Source organism: Emydura macquarii, unplaced genomic scaffold, assembly GCF_026122565.2.
Source record: "Emydura macquarii macquarii isolate MOO-44397 ecotype Brisbane River unplaced genomic scaffold, CSIRO-AGI_Emac_v2 contig_1253, whole genome shotgun sequence".
NCBI classification, from domain to species: Eukaryota; Metazoa; Chordata; order Testudines; family Chelidae; genus Emydura; species Emydura macquarii.
The window spans coordinates 4,103,277-4,121,667 of NW_027131390.1; the positions used below are offsets into that span (position 1 = coordinate 4,103,277).

Here is an 18,391-nt window from a genome sequence, read left to right on the forward strand (position 1 = left end):
CCGGTAGCTGAGCAGGGGTTACTCCCAGTTAATTAACACACCTGGAGCCAATCAAGGCCCCACCTAGGACTTGTGAAAAGCCTCCCCTCCAGAGAAGGGGTGTGGCTGGAGTTGTGGGAGTGAGGCAAGCTACCAAAGTGTGTGTACAGGCAAGACGCTGTCAGAAGCCAGGAGGGTTTCGGAGAAGGAGCAGAACGCTGGGAAGAGGAGCCGGCAGCTACAAAGACTGGGGGAGGGAAAAACCCTGCCCGAAGGTGGCAAAGGACTTTTTCCGGGCCTGGGGAAAAATACCCTGCCAGAAGGGGAAGATCAAACTGGACATTTGGTTTGCCATCACCACGCCCAATGGGGCTGTCAGAGGTCAAGAGCTTCCCCTGGCAAGGAGGCCAGGAAGGGCCCCTGTCTGAGCAGGGTACGGACAGTAAGCCAAGGGGCATGGGGAAGTAACCCAGGGACTCTAGCAACTTTCCCAAAGCCACAGCACAAGGCTGCTACTTGTAGGGTCTCTGGGTTGGGGCCCGGAATCGAGGGTGAGACTGGGCCTCCTCCACCCCATACCAGTCATTCACTGGAGGGGCAAGAGCCCCAGCAAAGAGGCAAGGGCCTGGAGAACCACAGACAGGACTGGGAGCCAGTAGGGAGCGGCCATCTTAGGGCGACTGTATTACCTTCCCCCATCACTAGAGGCTGGAAGAACACTAAGGGGTGAAGCAGTTCCCTGACCTACCGCTCGAAGGAAGCACTAGCCCCACCAAGATAAAGGAAGAGCTTTGTCACACTCCATAAACTTAGCAAGCTCAGTCTTGAAACAAGTTAGGTTTTTTGCCCCCCACTGCTCCCGCAGAGGCTGTTCCAAAACTACACTCCTCTGATGGTTAGAAATCTTTGTCTAATTTCAAGCCTAAACTTGTTAATGTCCAGTTTATATCCAGTTGTTTCTGTGCCAACATTGACCCTTAACTTAAATAACTCCTTTCTCTCCCTGATGTTTATCACTCTGATGTATTTACAGAAAGCAATCATATCTTCCTTTAGCCTTCGTTTGGTTAGGCTAAACAAGCCAAACTGTTTGAGTCTCCTCTCATAAGGCAGGTTCTCCATAGCTGTAGTGTAGACTTACCCTAAGCAAAGAAACTATTCCTTGTTTTTTGGTTCTTCCTGCATTTGCAGAAGTAGGACTTTGTACATTCCTTGTAAATAAACAGGGTTGTATAAAAGAAAATACCAGACTATGTCATCAGTTTCTATTCCCAATTTGAACATCCCTACATCCTGAACTTTGACTAGTCAGTCACTCAGGTCAAAAAGGAGCAACATTTATATACCTTCCATGGTGAAAAGTTCCAGAGGGATAGCCGTGTTAGTCTGTATACAGCAAAAACAACAAGAGTCCTGTAGCACCATAAAGACTAACAAATTTCTGCGGGCATAAGCTTTCGTGGGCTGCAACCCACTTCATCAGATGCATCTTACAGTGTTTGAGTGACTTAAAGAGCTCAATATGTTTATCAACAAGAAGATTGAGAGCTGACTTGATTAGAGTGTATAAGTACCTTCATGAGGAGAAAATACCAGGTACTAAAAGGAGAAAGACTCAACAAGAACCAGTGGCTGGAAGCCAGACAAATTCAAATTAGAAATAATGCAATTTTTAAAAACAGAGATGGTGATTAAATACAGGACAACTACCAAGAGAAGTGGTGAATTGTCTATCTCTTGATGTCTTCAAATCAAGACCGGATGCCCTTCTAGAAGACATGTTTTGTAGAATACAAGTTATCGGACTCAGTACAGGGACAGCTCAGTGAAATTTACTGACGGTGCTTGTCTTTAACTTGACCCCCCAATTCATGTGCAAACTACACACTGGCTTGTCTTCACAAGGATTTTACCTGGAGTTAGTTAACTATAGATAGCTAACTTGAGTTAAGAACACACCTTTCTTGGCAGGAAAATGGAAGTGGGGTTTGTTGACTCATTATTTCAGATGTATTGATACCCATACAAATACAAAGGATGTAGAAAGGCATTATAATGAGGACCTAGAGTATGGGCTGAGCAGTTTTTGAGGAGGAGCCTTGGAAGAGAAGGCTTGGCTTGATTTGATGTTGTTTAACTTCAAGTTCCTCTTGTAAATAAAGCCAAATCCCAGATGGGGATAAGACTTGATCCACTGCAATTTACGTGGACTATATTTGAAAAATGGTGAGGAAGCCAGCTGCTCACACAGCTTTATTTCAGTTAAGTAGATCTCTAGTTGTAACTGTTCCAGGCTGATTCAACCTCTCTAAGAATATCTTTTAACAGCTTTTCTGGTATATTCTGAAGGAACTTGTGTAATGGGGTTTTCTTTAAATCGAGCGTTGCTCTGAGAAAAATAAATTATGTTTTTGTTTTAACCAAAAGTTGCTGATATACACTGGATTCCCTGTAAAATGTATTCCCCTACAGCTGGCCTATAGAATATCCAAAGAAACTGATCATGTCTTTGATGGAAGATGAATGTTGCTTATACAAGTCTGTGGTGTATAAAGCAACTGGATTAATGCTATGTCTGTGGGCAAATGACAAGCTCTGCCTTATAATTTAACTCCTTTTAGATGCTTGATTATGACATTTGTTCTTCTGCTGAAATGGGAGAAAGTAAATAACTGAGTTTATGGGTGATGAGCTTGCCAAATAAAAGGCACTGAGAAAAGTTCTATAAGCTCCCATAGTTGTTAATGTTCAATGGGCTCCTTGCCAATGCAGTCAATATATTTCAACATAAAGTTAGAATCTCCTTGTGTTGTCATGCAGTCATTACAATCAATCAGTCAGCTATATTCTGATACCCTTGGCAATTAAAAAAAACCAAAACGTTTGTTACCACTATTTCACGACTATAATTCTCAAAATCTCTGGTCCTAAAAATGTAGATTATAAAATATTGAGCCATCTGGATATGTTATTTCCAAAACTCATGAATTCATTCTCCTTGCTGAGCTTCTCAAAGGAACTATGTCAGAATTCACTACTCGTGGAAGGCACAAGTGTCCAAAGAGAGTTCTTAAATGCTGCACAGTAAGAAAGTAAAGCAAATGGCTATATTCAAGTTCTTTTAGAAACAGAGGGAGAGACACTAGTGTTTGCAAAATTATAAATACATAGGACCAAATATCAGCCTGAGATCTGCACGCAAAATGTCCCCTCCACCTTTGGATCTCATCTTTTGTACTGGAATGAAAAATTAACTGACTCCACAGCACCATTTTTGTCCGTAGCCCCAAGTCTGCCTGGGTTATATAGCATTATGATGTTACCTTTCAGATCAGTTTCTCTATACATAGAAGCTTTGGTTCTCTTCTCTCCAGGGCTTAAATTCTCAGAGACCATTTCCCAGAACCTCCCTCACCCTCCCCCATTCGGGGCTCCAGGCTTCAGCTGCAGGGAAGGGGGTGTTAGGGCTTTAACCCCACCAGGGAGAGAGAGTGGGGGGGCAGGCTCAGGGTTTCAGTCCCACAGGGAGGTGCCGGAGCTCCCACAGGTTTGAAAATATTTACCAGGGCTCCGCATCAGTCGGCTCTGGCTGAATTTAAGCCCTGCTTATCTCTAATTGCTACACCACATTGTCCTCTCACAGCCAGGGACAGATCCTCAGCTGTGTCAACTGTCATCATTCCATTGACTTCTGTGCAATGTACACCAGCTGAGGATCTGCACCTAGGATTCCTGATCTCCATTCTACTACTAACAAATAGCCATGAAACCCACTGAAAGTGTGTCAAGTCCTCCTCGAGTGGATGGTTCAAAGACTAGCAATGACTCCCCTAGTTCAATTGTAGTGAGCTGAGTCTCAAGGTCCAGGGTCAAACCCTGTTAACAGTCCACACTGGGGATTGCTATGCGTTTGCCAGTTTTCTTTTAAACATTGGCTTATTTAATTCACGCTGCAAGAAAATCCCCTTTTGGATTTTTTTTTAACTTAAAAACCACTGTAATCGGTGTATCGTGGTATGAGGTATATGTGGTATTGAGGCACCAAAATACAGTCAATTCACATTTCATTTGTTTGTCATACATTGGCAAGTTTGAAGGTAGGCTTCACACAGGCAGACAGGCGACCCAGATACCAAAAAGCAATACTTACTCCAGCTTCATCCAGTTTGCAGTCTAATACCATACCTCCGTGGCAGGCTAAGGCAGACTAACATCCCAAATGCCCAGGAAGTGTGATAGTTAGACGCACTGATCTGTTGATGCAAGAGTCTTGGTCACGTTAAAGGTCTGCATTAGAGTGTAAGTTGGGTGGAGCTGAGGTATAGACTGCTTTTTAGTAGCTATTGGAGATGGAAATAAAACCTTTAGCCAGTGCTCGTGTCACCAACGGACCAGGAGGCAGGCAAGGCAAGCAGGAGACTTTCCCTTTCTCCTTTCTGCCATGCTTGCAAGGGTTGGGTGGGCTGTGTCTCGACCCAGGGGCTGTGTCCCTAGGCACGGCTTTTATGGGCGTTAGTGGGACTAGCAGGGGCGGCCGACACAAGAGCGCTGGGTGGCAGAGTGTGAACTCCATGAGGCAGGGGCTGTCTTTTTAGTCTGTGTTTGTACAGCACCGAGCACAGCCGAGGGTGACCAGAGAGCAAGGGTGAAAAATCAGGACGGGCTGGGGGTGTACGAGGTGCCAAACTCCCCAACATCGAGACTGTCCCATCAAATCTGGACATCAGGTCACCCTCTGCCAGCGGCCCTGGCCCCAGGAGTACAGTCATTGCCCACACCCCGGGCACACCCGCCTTCCCGCCCCTGGCGCACTAACGGCCTTGCTGCGCGTGCAGAGGCAAAGACCCGCCACTTGGCGGACCACACACCCCAGCCCTTCCGAGCCCCCTCAGCCCCGCACATGCGCAGCCTGAGCCTCCGGCCCGCCGCCCCCGTCAAAACGATCTGTACGCATGCGCGGGTCGCCCTCCTGGTACCCAAAAGGCATTCTGCGCACGCGCGGGTTCCCCATTTTTTTTTCCCTCCTCCCCCTCCCCTCCGCAACCCCGCCAGCGGTCAGGGGGAAGTGCGCACGCGCGGGTGCCGCGGCCTCCGCGCCCCGACGACTCCGGACGCTCGTGTGCGCCTGCGCGGGAACGGCAGGCCGCGCTCTGGGGACCCGTCCTCCCCGGCCGTGCCTGGCAGCCTCGCGCGCCAATCAGAGGGACGTCCTGACGTCTTGTGCGTTGGCGCCCGCGCGAAGACGGACGTACGTGCGTGCGTGCGTGCGGCGGCGGCGCAGCCAGCGTCCCCTGCCCCGAATGAAAGGGAAGGTCCCAGCGAGCGAGCGGTTTTGAGCGCCCAGCGGCGAGGGGGCCCCGAGTCCTGCTTCTCCGGCGCCCCGCCCACCCGGGTGAGTGAGTGAGCGAGCGAGCGGCCGCGCGCACCTGAGGGAGGCGCCGCTCGGCGCCGCCTGTGGGCGGCGGAGGAGGGCTCCCCTGCCCGGCCCCCCCCCCCCCGCCTGAGGAGAGCCCCCCGCCTGACCCGGCGAGCCCCCCTTCTTCTGGGGGGAGGGGACGGGACTCAGGCCTGGGGAGCCAATCTGCCCGAGGGCCAACCCCCTCGAGGCTGCTGGGGGCTCGCCCTTCTCCTGGGGCTGGGGGGGGGAGCGACCCCCAGTCTGGCCCGGGGTAGCCCCCGAAGGGCCCCGCGAGCCCCTTCCCCGGGGCTCAGCGGAGTTCGTGGCCTTGTGGTGAGGGGGCCCCGGGCCTGGGGCCGTTTTCCTCGAAGCCTAAAGTCTTCGCTCTGGCCCCCGGCGGGGAGCCTGCCCTGCCTGGCGGGGAGTCCAGGGGTCCATTTCCCCTGAAACCTGCTTGAGGATCCCCCTCCTCCCCGGGGGACACGGCAAGCTGTGGCAGAGGTAACTCCTCCTCCTAATGGGGGGCCCTCATCGGCTCTCTGGCTTAGCTGCCCTCTCCACCAAACTGGTCCAAGGTTTGACCCTCCTCGGCTGGGGTGGGTGCCCTGCGTGGCTTGATTGAACTCTCCATGGGCCCCCCTTGTCCGGTGTGGGAACCCCAAACTTCCCTGAAGATAAACCCAAGTTATCTGCTGAATGCTTGTCACACCAGCCTCTCTTTCAGTCTTTGGGGTTTTTTTTAGGTAGGAGATGCATGGAAAATCCTGTTTGAAGGTGCCTTAAGGCCAAGATTTTCATGTGATTGATTTTTGGGTGCTCACGGTTCAACTAGATACCTTAAAGGGGCGTGATTGGCAGAGGATGGGTAATCTGCACGTTCTGAAGATCAGGCCCATGGGAGTATTTTAAATTGGGTATCCCAAATCATCAGTCACTTCTAAAAATATGTGCCTGAATACTTCTTTGTCTTTTATCTGAAAGTATCCAAAATCACTTTTCTAACAAGCTTAAATAAAAAAGTCCATAGGTATTTCTCTTGTGCTTTTCCCAGATGCCTCAAATTCTGTTACAAGTTTAAAAAATGAAATAAAATCCCAAACCATCCTATATTTGCCTAGCACCTCTAACCATGAAGGATCCAGAGTTTAGCAAAACAATAAAGCTTTACTTTGGAGAGTCTTGTGTATAAACTGTAATCCAATATTTTATGTAAGAAATGGCAAGCTGGGGCCTGACTTCAGCTAACAAATAAAGCATGAAGAAAAGCTCTTGAACCTCCTTTATTACCACTGGTATAAATGGGATCCACGTTACTGTTTCATGTACTGGGGAAGTGCCTTCCTTGTCTTTCCCTGAGAGATGTTGAATGGTAGAGAAACAGGGTGGGTGTGGGAATATCTTTTATTGAACCAATTTCTCTTGGTGAGAGAGACAAGCTTTTGAGTTACACTGAGCTCTTCTTTGGGTATGGGAAAGGTACAGTGTCACAGCTAAATACACGATTGAACAGTTAGTATAAGTAATTAACATGTATTCTATGGGGCCATTCAAGGTGAAGTGGCCTGTAAACACACTTGTAGACATAGGACAAAAAGGGGAGGTTAGTGGGTTATAGATTGTTGTAATAAGCTATCAATCAAGCATCTTTATTAAGACCATAATTTTTAGTGTCTAGCAGAGCTATGAATTTAAGCTCCCAGGCTCATCTTTTGAAAGGTTTCCTTCGAGGATGAGGAGTATGTCTGTTTGCTGTGCATTTAGAATCAGTCCTTTAGAAGATAGCAATAGAACTAGACTACGGGGCTTAATATGTTTTGTGTGAAACACTCTTATAAAAATTAGAAAGACATCAAGAAGGAAAAGATGACCTTGAGTTACTGTCTTAATATGCATTGATTAAACTGCACAGATGGACAAATTCTGGAGAGATCATTACAAAAAGAATCACTTTCTGTAGCTAAGAATCTCTTACGACAGCTTTCATTTTATAAGAGATTTTATTGTGGATATAGGTACCCCTTTAGATAGAACCCTTGGAAGATACTGACATGACTTTAGTATTGTATTGTCAGTACATCTTAATAAAAAATATGTACCCATCTGTCTCTTTTAATTAGATTGCTAGTGCTGGTATAAATAGTTGTCTCCATAGTCAATGTTTCTATGAAATATCGCTCTTTTCAGAGTTTATAGTGTAACTGTAAATCTTGCTTCTGACTAAAACTTGGCGAGTAAGGTGTCAGTCCAAGAATATATGTACACATCATATTTGTTTGGGGAAAAAAGCCAGTTTATAGTTTATTTTTAAAAGTGGATAAGAAGAATATTTTGCTGATTTTTAATTGTACCTGTTTTGGTGTTCAGGTTAAAAGTAGGTTGGTGTTTAGTTGATAATCTGGTTTAGACATTCTTAAAATATTTTCAATAAGAAGTTATATGGCAAGATTTTGAATGTTTGCATTCAGGATTATGGATTTGTAATGTGGCAGGGCAACTAGTTCTAACTATTTTTAGAAAATGTAAATTAGCTAAAATAGAGCTAAAATAAAGGTTTCTGCTTTTCTGAAACACTCTCAGATACATTTCTTCTTTGTAAGTATTCTATCAAAAATGTAAACCTAGCAGTTTTTCTCTAAATAGCTTGCTCGTTCTTAACCTATGTTAATATACATTTACTGCAAGCCATGATGATTTGTGATGTGAATTTATGCAAAAAATACACACATGAAAAGGATGCCGTGTGCACCCTATGATATGAAGGAAAAGGTTTCCAGTACATACCAGATTGGCATAGGCTATGACAACACGTTTATATATATCATGGGTGAATAAATGTAACTTAAAGTCAGTAGCATGGATAAAATACTTCTGATACTAATGAATTTTTTCTGCAAGCCTTATAAATGTATAAATAATGTACAAATGTCTAGGTATACAGAAAACACATGCTAAACAAAGAGCATACAATTAGAGAGAGCACTTTTAGGTTTCCTTTAAAAATGCTTTGGGAATAATACAATGTGATTTTGATAGGAATGTGTGTTTCCTTTCTGGCCTAATCTTTTGCTTTTTTGCTATGCTGGCATTTTAAAAATATTTTAAAGTATGTGAATAATCATGCCAAAACACAGTTTCAGCTAGTTAGTTGAATCTTTTCATTGCTATGCCAACAGAGACCTTCACAATGAAATACATATTACTATCATTTTCTAAGTTATAAAAGATACAAAATTACTTCAAGGAGTGAGGTCATATAAACAATAGTATGTACCCTATTAACTGTGCATCTTGTTATATGTGTGTCTTAGATGCACGGTAAGACATAAGGCTGAAGGCCAAGTGACTCCAACCACCTGTGAAGAACATATTTCTTTATCAGTAACTTTCAAGAAGTAAAATATTAAAGTGAGCAATCATTTTGACTTCCATGGTGGTCATGAATTATTCAGATTTTCCAAAACCTTAGTTTGCCACTCAGATTGAGATTAATTGCTGTAGCAGTTAGAAGCGATTGACATACTTAAAGCCAAATTCTCCATATGATTGTGTGTATGACTCCTGTTTAAGCTAATGGAAGTTGTGCACACACATCCAAGGACAGAATTTGACTTTAAATTTCTTAAGCTACTTTCATAAGGACTGTCATCATTGTTGCTACAAGAATTAGTTCCTGAATAAGAAAATAAAGTAAGAAAAATTAAATGCAGTGTAAAAAAATGTCAAATGAAAGCTAACCCAGAGCTAACCCAACACTTAACCTCATGTAAGTGTGTGTGTGTGTGTGTGTGTGTGTGTGTGTGTGTGTGTGTATATATAATTTGCTGAAAGATTAATTATCTTGAAACAGAAGTTATTGCATTTTAAATTTTGTTACATCTCCAACCCATTATTGTCTGATTTATGTGAAACTTTTGAATGTGACCGAAGAAAAAAAAAAATCTTTCTCATTATCTACTGTTCTTCTAAAGTCCTTTTTCCTGCTTCCAAGATTTCGTTTAGATTTTTAACGAATTAAAGAAAATTTTGAAAGTCTTTCTTTCCTTCACAAGCCAGCCTTTCTTGCTGTTTAATAAATGGAGTGCAGAGTTATCTTATTTTGGTTTCTCTTTAGAAGAATACAGTAAGTAATTTGTGTGTGTGCTTAACATTTAAGGGTTCTCTGTTGCCACTGTAAAAGGGTGTGACTCATTTATTCACATTGGCACTTTTTTGTGTGTAAATCAGCAAGATCTAGAATACGTGCATTCTTGTTACAAGTATGTGTCACCAATCTAGTAAATTACTTTATAATTAAAAATGGAAGTAAAGGAAACAGTAAAAAGTATAAGTACTAGATATAAGACGTACACTTATCTTGAATCAAGCATGGCAAGAAAAATGTTTTTAAATTGTATCTCTGAAAATTTTTGATAACGCTACATGAGAATGAAAAGGATCCTCACTAACTGTATTATATACAGAGGTATATAAACATAGCAATATTCCTCAACTTTCTGTTATAAAAATAGGGAGTGATATTAGTGTCTATGAAAGTGAGGGATTTGTAGCACTCTCAAGAAACACTCAGATTTGGGCTGTGCAAATTTTATCAGTCAGTTGTACTGTTGCAACTCAATCCAGAGCTATGCCACTGCCACTGTAGCCAAGGATCTTTTTTGAGCAGAAGTTTCTAATTGTGTAGTGGTCTTCCAGATTTAGATGGGAGTCTACTGGAGATGAAGGCTGAGAAAGCCATATTCATTGCACATATATGACCAGAATGATACTGAGACCGATATCTTCAGAGAGGAAAGGCAGTGAACAAGAATGCTATGTAGGTTCTCAAAATTAGACATTGTTAATTATATAAATTATATGATGTTTATATTATGTAATTTTTTCTTTTAGAGATGTAAAGATGAATGGATACAAACCTCAACTTTAAAATGGGGGCAAAAAGTGTGTATCCTTAAATATTGGGTGTGTTAAGACCCAAACTTGCAATGAGATACATAGTCAGATTCTTGTGTGAAGCCTTATTTAAGTGGATTCCCCTGTGTGAATTTCATTGCTGAATTGGGATCTTGGTGTTGTGTTTAAAACTACTTTGCTTGTAAAACATAAAAAGGATGTGACTTATGTGGAGTTTAATTTTAAATCACTTTTCTTAAGATAAGAACAGCTGCTGTTATGCACATATTAAGAATTAGGGTAAGGTTTTGAAAAACAACCATGGATCTTAAAGGGTTTGTATTGCAGCATATTAGTCACAAGTATTCACCTCTAAAACTTTGTTTGTGACTTTAACTAGCCACAATGTATCTATGTAATACCTAAAATGGTAACATTTTATCTTCTCATCTCTGAAGGGCAGTTACTCATCTTCAGCTTTACAAATATGAGTATTTAAATTCAATACATGTTAGCTATTGTGGATTGTATCCCTGTTTTTGTATTTACATTTTTATTCTACTTCTAAAGGAGTTCAGTAGAATGGGTTTTATTGTATGCTAAGGTACAACTCTCCCAATGCAGTGTGATTTTTGGGATAAATACAATATTGTCTCTCATCCCATTTTATTTTTTTCAGGATTTCCCTCAGAGCCCCAATGATTGTTGTACTTGTTATATTTTTCATTTATTCTCTTCCCCTGCCCCTCTCTCAGCCTTTACATTTATATACGTTTTCTAACTTCTCTTGCTTTGGGGACCATTATATGGCTTGTTGCCACATTCTTATAAAGATTTTGGGAGATACAGCTTTTGCAATATGCATGTTTACTGATATATTATACTTTAGTTGTGTGTATGAGACAAATTATATTCCAGTCAGAGATGTAGTGGGCCTTTCAGGTATTTTAAGAGAAACACAACTTGAATAGATATAATTTAAATTGATGTAGATTGAAATTAACATCACTATTGGACATTTTTATTCTCTGTAGCATTTGTGAGGACTGAAGTGTCATTTTAAAACCTTTTTAAAAATCATGACGAGCTCAGTTGGACAGAAAAAAGGGTCTGCAAGACAACGGAAGTGTGGTTTTTGTAGATCTAATAAAGATAATGAATGTGGACAATTATTGATGTCTGAAAACCAGAAGGTGGCAGCACATCATAAATGTATGGTAAGTAATACAGGGGACAAAGGAAGTTAATAAAGTGAGCTATTAACTATGGTATACAGAAGAATAAAACAAAATCTTGAATAATTTCAGCCCACCTGTGGCAGTGGTATATAAGTTACTAATACCACTGTTTATTTTTATTTTGAAATTATTCCTTTTTACAAATATAATTATTCCATAATTTTAAGGAAACCCTTAAAAATTAAGTTTTGTTTTTACCCAATTTGCAGCTATTTTCATCTGCATTGGTATCTTCACACTCTGATAATGAGAGTCTTGGGGGATTTTCTATTGAAGATGTTCAAAAGGAAATAAAGAGAGGTACTAAACTGGTAAGTCTGTAATTCTGCCTCTTGAAAATGGAAAAGTAGCATTTTCTTAACTTCTACAAAAATGTCATGAAGTAGTTCCATATACTACTGAAGTTATCCATTGAATCATATATTTTTGAAAAGATGTATCTTTTCCCTTTGCCTGTGAACTTTAGTGTAATGGGTAATTAACCCTTGGGAGGAGTCATTAAGATAAAACTGATCATGCATTTTTAAAAGAGAGGGTAAATCTTAGAGAAGTGATAGGGTGGTGGCCAGACAGACAGCCACCAACAGGTGTGATCATGCTCTTATTGAAATCAATAGGAATTTTGCAGTTGGTTTCAATAGGAACAGGACTCAGTTCTAAATGTCAAATGACTGACTATGGGAAGCTTCTTAAAGCCATCAGTTTGTTTTTATTTTAGTCATAATGTGTATATTCTCATACACATGTAAAGAGGTTATTTTGGAGATAGTGGATTATTTTTGGAATTACTAAAAATGAAATGCAAATCTTACCATTTTCACTAGTATTGTCCTTGTGTTATCAGCAAATTCAGATGGGTATAGTGAATATATGGCATAATTTTTCCAATCAAGTTTAAAAATTCATTAACAAAATAAGCTTTTTGTTCTTTTTAATGAGCTACGTACAAAGAAAAACCAGTATTTCTTAAATTTACTTTTTCTAATCCACTACTTCCTATTTAATATTTTCTGACAGATTTCACAATGAAAGCACATTCCAGGGAGCTATGCAAGTGTAACACTGCTCCTTTACCAACATTTGGTTTCACTGCCAAAAACTGGCCTTTACTGCCAAAATACTTATTGCTTCCATTTTTTAATGATTTAATAGAGCCTTGGGATGCAGATTTTGCATGATACATGAACACAAACTAGTTTAATCAGAGCCTCACCAAACTGTTATGGGACTTTGTGATAAGAACTGTCTTTTTTTTTTTTTTTTTTTTTTTGCAAAGCATTACTCAATTTCTGAGGCCGATTTTAGTTTGATATAAGAGCTAGGTATTATTATGATGATCTTTCCTATCTGAGGGGTGGCTTGTTTTGCAAATATTTTCTAACAACTGATACAGTATAAATAATACAGTACTTAGACACTTTCAGTTTGTTTGGTTTTTTTGGGAGAGAGGGGGACAGAAAGAGGCTCTGCTAGTGTTGCCTTATTTGGAGGCTGAAGTTACATCATGTTGCACCTCATTGTACTTACAGCTTCATCACTAAACAGTACAGTACTTTGCTCAGTCTTTCAAGGTGGAGTTTTATTTGCTCTGATTATATGATGTGTTCATTGAGCTATAGCCATTGAAGACTATACGTGTGATTGCAGATTTGATATTTATAAAGAATATGATAAATATTGGCCAACAAGAAACTTTTTGACAATTAAGACTTTAAATGATTTTACAAGATTTGTATGTTTGGGAATGTAGATTATCAGTAACATGCTGAAAGAGGATGCATGGATTCTTAAAGCACACCAGCTATAGAAACCAGGCAGTTGAACTAGGTCCAAGTTTTATATGAAGAGGCTAAATTGTTTCATCCTGTTAGGCTTGAATGTGCACTCTCCTCAAACAATTTGCATTTAGTGGTTGCTTTCCATTCTTGACTGGTCCTTTATATGAGAAGCAGTAAAGCACTCAATGTGGTGTTCCAAATCTAATAGTTATATTGGCAGTTCTTACTAAATTCTGTCTGCTGGCAGACAGAGTTTAAGTAGTTGTCCTCTTTTAATAGATGTTGCTACTTAGCAAATGGGCACTGAGGACTTGAAGCTACTTCTGCACATTCAAGCAATGATGGGAGAAATGCAGAATATTTCTGATGACAGATGACTAGCTGAGAAGACTTGATGGGTTGAGCCATAATGACAGCCCAGTAATATCAGCTTGTTATTAATTCCCAGGAAATGCACTGATCTGAGGTCATTGTTGCTTCTACTAGCTATATGTGAGGAGAAACCTTAAAATGTGTGGGGGGTTTTGTGCTTCAAACTTTTCATGTGCTTGATGTACCTAGTAAATTAATCCTGTTGATACACGCCAATCAGATAATAGGACTCATTCCAACAAGTTAAAAATTATTTCAAAGAGAAATATAAGATCAATAAGTCAATGTAAAGATTCTTCCAGTCTGTCATTTCACTAGAGACTTCACAGCTTTTGTTAGAGTAAATTGTGCCTGTCTAACTTATTAAAATTTTTGAAAGGATTAAAATAGTTGATAAAAAGGAGCTAATGGGTATAATTTATTTACAGTTTCAAAATAAACTTGATAAAGTTGCTTACAAGAAGTTAATACATAGGGTTGAGTAAACACCTGTCATGGATTTAAAAACTGGTTAAGAGCAAAGAAACAGTATGAATAGAGCAGCTCTCAATTTGTGGGGATGTAAGGATGATCTTCTTTTTTAATTCAACACATAGTTTTCATTCCTCTATCTCAAACATAGCAGACATGAAGAAGGGCCATGAAAATGTTTAGAAGCATAAGAGGTGATACCTAAATGAGAAATCATTACAAAGTCTAATGTGGAAAGTGTCTATCCTTGGAAAAGGAAAGCAATAGCCCTCTATGTAGCCTTTTCTACACCATAAAAATAAAAAGGCAGTGGCATTAATACAAATAAGATAAATTATTTTTATGTGACACAGAGTTGTGGAATATGACTGAGGCAAATTATGTGAAAGAGGATTAGACAGTTGTAGGGGAAAAAAGAAAGGCGGCTGCAGTTAACTAAGGTAAAATTGCAAGCATTCAGTCCTTATGCTTTAGGGAATAAACTGATTTGCCAGCTGTGGTCAGCAAGAAAGTCCCTTTTCTCTCCTGCTTTTATAGATCCACAGTTGACCAGTGTTTGGGATAGCCCAGTCTTGGAAGCATAACATCTAAGTGAAAAATTAAGTTTGTTCCAGTATGGCACTTCTTACTTAGCTAAAGTTATTGGATTATTTTTTTCTATTGTATTAATAATTAAGATGATAAAATGATTATCATACTGTTGTATTTTATAATTAAGTAGCTGTTTCATATCTCTCACTCCCGTTTTAAAATTAATTAAAAATTATACTTGAGGGGGGAAAATGCAGATAAAGACAATATGACTAAATACGTTGCTCTCAGTAACTCCATCTGTTTGGTGGGGAGAGGAGTTATTACATGCCTATTAGTTCCAATTATTTCCAAAGCCAAAAGTATTAAACTACTAGTAACATGAATGCTATTTTTCTTTCTTTCTGCTATAGATGTGCTCTTTATGCCACTGTCCAGGAGCAACCATTGGTTGTGATGTGAAAACGTGTCACAAGACATATCACTACTACTGTGCATTGCATGATAAAGCTCAAATAAGAGAGAAACCCTCACAAGGCATTTACATGTAACTACTATTTATTACCGTGTTATTTTGTATTTCACCCTCTTTGTAAAATGATCATTGAAATCCAAACATTTCAGGTGTAACTAAAAGACGTTATAATGGTGAATATGGGATTTAATATAACAGCGTGCTAGATATTGCATCTTTTTAACTGCAAAATTGAAGTATTAAGAGAGTCTTATAAAGGGGGTGAAATGTACTGCTATTTAAATTAAAGTGAGCAGAAGAGCTCTGAATCATGAATTATCTGACAGTTCTCAACTACTTTGTTTATAGGATTTTATGCCGAAAACACAAGAAAACTACACGTAACTCTGAAGGTAAAACTATTCAATGTAATTTTTTCTCATTCTAGACCAATACTTTGATTACATTTTAAATTTTGTGGAAAGTATAAATGTTTTGGGCAAATTAGACTGGACTAGAATTAGATGTGTTTCTGAAAGAATGACTTTAGGAGTCAAACATATATAGAAAATTTGCATATGCTGGTAAAGTGCTAAAAGGTAGGCATCAGGTAAAAAATCTAAATCTCAGAATGCTCTGGAGTTCTGATCTGTCACAAAACAGATTATGTGAAGGTAATGTGTTCCTTCTTGGGAAGAGAGATTCCCTTTTAGGAAGAAGCTGATTTGTATGTTCAGGTAAGTATTCTAGATCTTAAATGTGTTAATTTTATCAAGCAATGGCTATATCTTATGCTGTTTGTAACAAAATTCTGCAAAACCACAGCATTTCTTTTAACTGTTGCAAGGTTAAGCTTTAGGTCTTCCTTCTGTAATACTCCAGACAGTTTTGTCATAGATTAGAAAAGAGATCTAGTATTAAGTATAAGGGGTTATGATCAGATTACCCTTTGAAATACTCCCTTTGGCTATTTGACTGAGTTGATTAATACAAGCAGTTGTATGAAAGCACTCATGCAAGCTTCTTATAACTGGGGGGAAAGTGTTGGAATGGGTAAATAAGTTGGGCAATACATTAAAAATAGCTTTAATGTGTTGTATGGTCTTTTGACATTCAAAACCTGTTGTGAAATTGTGTGGAGGTAGTTTTTGCCTTTTTTCTATTTTGAATTTGGGTAAGTAGAAATTAGTTTATTTTTGCAGCATTCACAATTGAAATGTAATCTCAAATTGAAACAATGAAGAAATGCATTACTGTGACTTAGGAATATTTTTGAGTCTCTTGTCATTTGTTTATGCTAAGTGCATGTTATTTAACATATACTTGTTATATGTGTGTATATATATATATGTTATATTAAATATTATATTAATATTAGGTGTTCAGTTTAATCTTCCTCAAATCTCTTGATACATGTAAATCAGAAACTCCAGGCTAAAACTGTTTTTTTATGTTACCCCATTATTCCTAAATATTGTAGTGCACGTCGCATGTAACCTGCACTGCACTATGACTTCTGTAATTAAGAAGGCTGCATTTGAGGAAACTGGAGAAACAGCATAGAATTTGTATTAATAGTTAATGGATTTAAAATAGACTAGACCAGTGGTTCCCAACCTTTTTGGCTCGAGGGCCACAGATATAATTTTTACAACCCTGAAGGGCCCCCAGTCTCTGCCAGCAGCCTCCCTTTTCTCTTCCCCCGCCCCCACTGCAGCCAGATGGAGGGAGTTCCTCATTGATCTCCCATCCTCCTGACTGCATCAGGGAAACTGAACATGTCCTGTAGCCCCGTGCGCTCCATCTGGATCCTTAGGCAATGGTTTCCTTCTGCAGCCAGGGAACAGGAGATCAGTGCTTCCCCTCTCCTCTAGTTCCAAAAGGGAGCCACTGCCTAAGGACCCAGGTAGAGTACATTGCCATGGGGCTAAAAGACTGGTGCAGACTCCTTGCTGTAGTCAAGGGGACAGGAGATCAGCGCTCCCCTCCCTTTGGCTCGAGCAGGGCACCCAGCATCTAGGGACCTACGTGGAGCGCTTTGCCATGCAGGGTCCCTGCTACACCCAGGGGGAGGGGAGCGCTGATCTCCTGTCCCCTTGGCTGTAGCAAGGAGCCTGCACTGGTCTTGTAGCTCCGTGGCAATGCTCTCTGCCTGGGTCCTTAGTCAGTGGCTTCCTTCTGCAGCCAGTGGGAGGGAAGCGGTGGGTCACTTTGAAAGAACCCGCGAGCCACAGGTTGGGAACCAGTGGACTAGACCCCTTTACTTGAGTGTAGTTTGGTGTCTGAATTTCTGTTTGGGGTTTTTTGTAAACAGTATTGTAGAAAGAAAACTTTTTATGGAAAGATTTGGAGTGAATGACTAAACTAGTCTCTCATGTAAATAGTTTATTTTTGACAGACACAATATCCATATACTCACTGTTGGCTCATAGCTATTGCCATCTATTGAAAACTCTGTGGCCCTAATCCTACAGGGGTTCTGCTCCTTCGTGAAGCTCCTTGCAGGGCCAGGGTCTATGCTAGTATTTGAGAGTTTGCAATAGCTGTTTCTGCCTGTTATAACATGTCACTCTTTACTGTGAGGGGCTCTTTTATTTTAATATGTATATCTGTATTGGAAAGGACATGGAAAAATTACTGCAGAAGTGCAACAGCTGTTTTTTCAAATATTAATGATTGCAGGTTTTCTAAAACACAAAAGCAGTGTCATATATAACAGATTAAAACATATTTTAAACACCAAATCTGAGCTGTTGGAGACAAAAAACCTTATGTATCTTGTTTGGATTCTCATTTTTCACTCCATTAAATTGAAATTGAGGGAATTGGGTCAATAATCTGTTGCCATCGTGTTTGTGCCCTTTCTAGTCAGGGACCCAAGTTTGGAAATCAGACAGTGTCATTTTATTCTTAGGCTTATGGGGACTGAGTATGTTGTACTGACAGAACAGCGCAGTTGTTATTTATAATTTATATTGTGGTAGAGCCTACAGGCCAGGATCCTGTTGTCCTAGGCCATGTACAAATATAACAAAACAAGCATATTTAGTCTCTGGCAAAGAAGCACCTGTCATCATTCTATAGCATCCACATTTGAGTACACTGCTAGATACTTATACCCAGAGAGATAGTTGCTATGTCTTTAAAAGAGTAAGATATCAGGTGGTCTTCAGAGCCCTGAGAAGGGCCTTAAAGGATCTCCTGTGTTGTTTACTATTTAAGTGCTGGCAGCTTACTGAAGCTGGAACAGGCACAAATGGAGTCTGACAATCATTGTGCC

General features: G+C 40.3%; 1 protein-coding gene across 2 annotated transcripts in view; it reads left to right on the forward strand.

Annotated features, from left to right (window-relative positions):
• The first annotated feature begins 5,252 nt into the window (after positions 1-5,252).
• Positions 5,253-18,391, forward strand: part of PHF6 (PHD finger protein 6) — a 32,676-nt gene continuing 19,537 nt past the window's right edge. Inside the window, exons 1-5 of one of the 2 annotated variants that reach the window (XM_067548027.1) lie at positions 5,253-5,371; positions 11,302-11,484; positions 11,715-11,816; positions 15,071-15,204; positions 15,481-15,524. In XM_067548027.1, coding sequence (XP_067404128.1) covers positions 11,347-11,484; positions 11,715-11,816; positions 15,071-15,204; positions 15,481-15,524 — 418 coding nt within the window. In that variant the 5' untranslated portion in view covers positions 5,253-5,371; positions 11,302-11,346. Of the gene's footprint in view, positions 5,372-9,563; positions 10,191-11,301; positions 11,485-11,714; positions 11,817-15,070; positions 15,205-15,480; positions 15,525-18,391 lie in introns of those variants that run through there. The other variant, XM_067548028.1, reaches the window with a different exon arrangement.